The 3,982-nt window shown below is 49.8% G+C and overlaps 1 protein-coding gene across 3 annotated transcripts in view; it reads right to left on the reverse strand.

Annotated features, from left to right (window-relative positions):
• Positions 1 to 3,982, reverse strand: part of LOC146546190 (adenylate kinase 7-like) — a 15,540-nt gene continuing 11,558 nt past the window's right edge. For all 3 annotated transcript variants that reach the window (XM_085266624.1, XM_085266623.1, XM_085266625.1), the window contains 6 exons: positions 1,498 to 1,623; positions 1,378 to 1,428; positions 1,073 to 1,270; positions 767 to 987; positions 417 to 575; positions 1 to 326 (listed from right to left, as the gene is read on the reverse strand). In XM_085266624.1, coding sequence (XP_085122750.1) covers positions 270 to 326; positions 417 to 575; positions 767 to 987; positions 1,073 to 1,270; positions 1,378 to 1,428; positions 1,498 to 1,623 — 812 coding nt within the window. In that variant the 3' untranslated portion in view covers positions 1 to 269. The remainder of the gene's footprint in view (positions 327 to 416; positions 576 to 766; positions 988 to 1,072; positions 1,271 to 1,377; positions 1,429 to 1,497; positions 1,624 to 3,982) is intronic.

Here is a 3,982-nt window from a genome sequence, read left to right on the forward strand (position 1 = left end):
TTTACAGTTTACCAAGTTTATTAAGCAAATTAACTTCCTAATTAGCTCCTGGTTTTGTGCACACTTTCATCTGCTTTTTGGGTTGCTTTTAAGTAACGGCCAGCACACGAGAGCCCAAACAAACCGTGTATGAATGCAACAGGGGCAGGAGAATGGGCCACTTACAAATCACACCTAATCAAAATCCCAGCATGGAGTTGGGGACACTTGGCGTGTGACGACTGAAATGCTCTGACGAGTCTCAAAGACTCAAAGGAAATTCTCCTCGGCTAGGAAAGCTGCTCGTGATCGGCTTCAAAAGGGTTGTTCTTCAGCAAGTACTCTGCCTGAAAGACAAAGAGATGTACGCCATCACGATTAACGCCACGTGGAGGAGACGCTAACGACCAGGCAATAATCTGTGGGCAGTGAAATACCAGGAAGTCCACGGGGTCCTGTGGTTGAGCTCGGCAGCATGCAGTCAGACCCTGGCTCAGCGTGGGCACTACCTGTTCCATCAGGTAGCCCCTCATGGGGCGCGACGTGGCCTCCAGCTCCTCCTCCTCCTGCTGCCTCACCTGCTCCAGCTTCTTAGTCTAATACACAGAGACATGTAGAGAATAGTTCAGCTTGTTGCCTCTTCTGGTGTGTATCCGTCATGGCCAGCAGAGTGACACTGACTGTCTGCTTGTTAAAGCAGAGCTCTTCACAGCGCACTCCTCTGCTCATTGTTAGGAAATGTGTTTTATATGTCGTTAACAGCGCCTCGTCTTTCTCCTCCACCTACCCACTCAGCCCAGCGTGCAGCCCTGGCTCTGGCCTCGTCGGCCTCCATCTGCTCCACCTCTGCTCTCTCCTGGGCTTCTCTCCTCAGCCTCTCGCCAGCCTTCCTCCTCTCCTCCTCCTTCACCTCCTGGCTGCTGGGACCGTAGTTTCTGGGCTGGCCCACCATGTCAATGACCTTCTGCATCAGAGGCAGGCAGTCTGCTTCAGCGTTGCTGCTGATCTCTGCAGACGAGGAGCACAGAGACTTTTAGCAACACTAAGAAAGATTTCCCCCTCACAAGTGATGCAGTCTCTCTTCACGGGTTACCAAACTGCAGAGGGATGATGTCATGCTCATAAAAGTAGTTGAGGACCACATCATCCTCCGACTGTTTCTCGTTGTAAGCAGCCAGCCGCCTCGAGAAGTTCTCTGGCTCGCAGTTGTGTTCCTGCACGCGGCTCTCGGGCAGGTTGAGCACTCGATCCAACAGGAAGGCCTCTGTGGCCTCCAGGCACAACACAAACTCTGTGGCCACACAAGACAACTGTTACTGATGGAGCAGGCTGCACATCTGTTACTGTTGTTGTTAAATGAGAAATAAAAGGATCTGAGTCACAGCTCCCTGCAGGTACCGGGTATAATGCTGGTTAAAGAATTCTGGGATGTTGCATCCTCTTCTTTACCTGGAGAAGAGAAGAGTGAGTGAGCAGGTGAGGCCCTGACGTGCAAGAGCCTCGGGGTGTCCGACTCACCGTCAAAGAGCTCTTTGGCTTGTTCACGTGTTTGGGGAAAGTCCTCCAACACATAACCCTGGTTTTTACACGGGTGAGTCATCAGCTCGTCCCTCATCACGTTCAACAGCAGCTCCTCCTCCAGACCTGCGGGATTCATGTTTCTATTCAACTGATGCCTCAAGGCGCGACAATAGCAAAGATCAGACAATAATACCAATCTGTGCAAATAGTCCATGTGATCATGTGACAAAACCATCCAATCCGAACACTGTTCACAGCAGCAGATCATTTCCCATAATACAGATAAATCTGTAATTACCCGATTTATCCTGCAGCATGTGCAAAAACCTGCCGAACTCACATCATGCTCACTTTGTGAGAGCTAACCATAAACTCCCAGCATGTCCCTGCAGCTGCACACACACATGCAGACACCTCACACACAGGTGGAGGACACACACCAAGTCTCTGACCGAGGCACAAACACAGCACCCAGCAAAGTGCAGAGCACTCAAAGCCAATATAAAGGCTGAACTCTGTCACCGTACAGAGAAATGTTCACGTTTGATCTGCATATAATACAAGATGCTTCAAACAGTTGCTGTCTGAGGTGCAGAAAAGTGAGCTACAGTCCTGAAGAAGCTTTTTCCCAGTCAAGTTTAAAAAAGTTAACAAACTGAATTAAATCTGACTATTCCAGAGTCTGCATAGAGCACCAAAGAAACATGGAAACAGACCAAATGTCCCTCATGAATGTAGAAAACGAACACAGTCGTGTATGCAGATCTGACAGGATTGATTAGCAGCTGAAACACAACATCAGTGTTTTACAGCCACCCGGTGTCCATAACATGCTGGGCTCTGCTGAACAAACGTGAAGTGATGAAGAGACGTGGTTTTGGGTCTGATCAGATGGCTTTTACATAAAGAACATAGCTCTGGTTTGCTGTCTGATCCCTCTGAGGAGGCGCAGTCACCTGCTGTATCGTACCTGGGCTGGCTGCAGAGCCATTAGCACGTCAGGTCAAAGCCAGACAATCACAGGAGCGGCAGTTTTGTACGCTGACACGAGCAAACCCGTCTAAATGTTTACCAGCATCAACTGAATGTGTTACAGTCAGAAATACTGTCATAAATACTGAAGCAGCTATGATTACATTAGGTTAAATATTAATGCAGAAGTTAGAGTCATGAATTAGTTCTTTTTTCTTTTTTTTTGTGTCCCGTTTGGATCTTTAGCATCAGAAATGTTGTCTTAAGGCCAAGAAAGATGCCAAGCAGATTTATTTTACCAAGTGGATCATCATGGCCTTGCCATATTGGTCCATTTGATTGACCTTGATTATAATTATGTATTTATTTTATTTTGCTACAAACGGGACAGACATGACTGGGGGATAGGACAGGGAGAAAGAATGAAAGAAAGAGAGGGAGAGAAAGAAAACCAGAGGGGAGAAGAGACGGTGAGAAGGGGGGGAAGAAAGAAAAAAAACAAACAAAACACCTGGGTCACCTGTATGGAGAAAAAAAACAGAAGAGAAAGCAAACAACAAAGAACAACATAATAAAAACAGCACCATCACAATAAACTAGCTAGCAGTAGATATCAGTAGATACTAAATATTAAACGATATTGTGCAGCACGCAAGATAGACAGCGCACAATGTGCTTTGAGGCAGCAGCCAAGAAAGCTGTAGTCCGCGTCTGTGAATACCCGTGTGTACACCTGTGTGCACACCTGTGTGGATCAGCATGCTTGCATTCCAAAGGTTTCTCCATGTAACGATCTGCTAGGGAGTGTGGGGGGGCCACAGCCCCGTCCTCCAGGGCATGAAGCAGGTATGGAGGAGATCCAAGCCCCCGACATCCAGAGGCCCCAGAGTACGAGGACCCGAGGAGGACCACCAAAGGGGGGGAACCGTGCCACCCTCCTGGGAAGAGCTGAGTAGAGCCCCAAAGGAGAGGTCACCCAGCAGCTACGGAGCAGAGGTCAGAGGGGGTTGCAGTGGCGTGCCCGCGGGCTCTGCCGGCAGCCAGCTGTGCCAGAGAGGACCGAGCTTCAGGCCCAGAGGCCGGAGGTCTGAGGGCATCCCACCCCCCGAAGGAGCCCAGCCGGGCCACAGGCGCCCGGCCCCGCCAATCGGCCACCAGGAGTGAGCCGGTACATACATGAGCGCCCAGCCCCAGACGACAAGGACCACCAACACACCAACGTCTGAGGGCATCAGCCACCGGCAGGGAGTGTGGTGAGGGGAGATAGGCCTCCGTACTTTAGAGGGCCTGAGATGTTCCCAGAGAGGTGGAGTCTAAGACCCAACCTGACATATAGACACAGACGAACAGGCACGCACGCGGACACAAACGTGCATTCCCACCCCATATACACCACCAAATACTCGACACTCACCCAACGTGTAGACAGACACATGAATTAGTTCTATACAGAAAACATGAAGACATAACCCAGAACTCTGGAAGGAGGAGATGTCAGGTCTGCTGCTTC

The sequence above is a fragment of the Mchenga conophoros genome, unplaced genomic scaffold, assembly GCF_057382185.1.
Source record: "Mchenga conophoros isolate Kocher_MC1m ecotype Shallow Benthic unplaced genomic scaffold, M_conophoros_male_GT1.1 unmapped_scaffold_5, whole genome shotgun sequence".
In the NCBI taxonomy this organism is placed as follows: Eukaryota; Metazoa; Chordata; class Actinopteri; order Cichliformes; family Cichlidae; genus Mchenga; species Mchenga conophoros.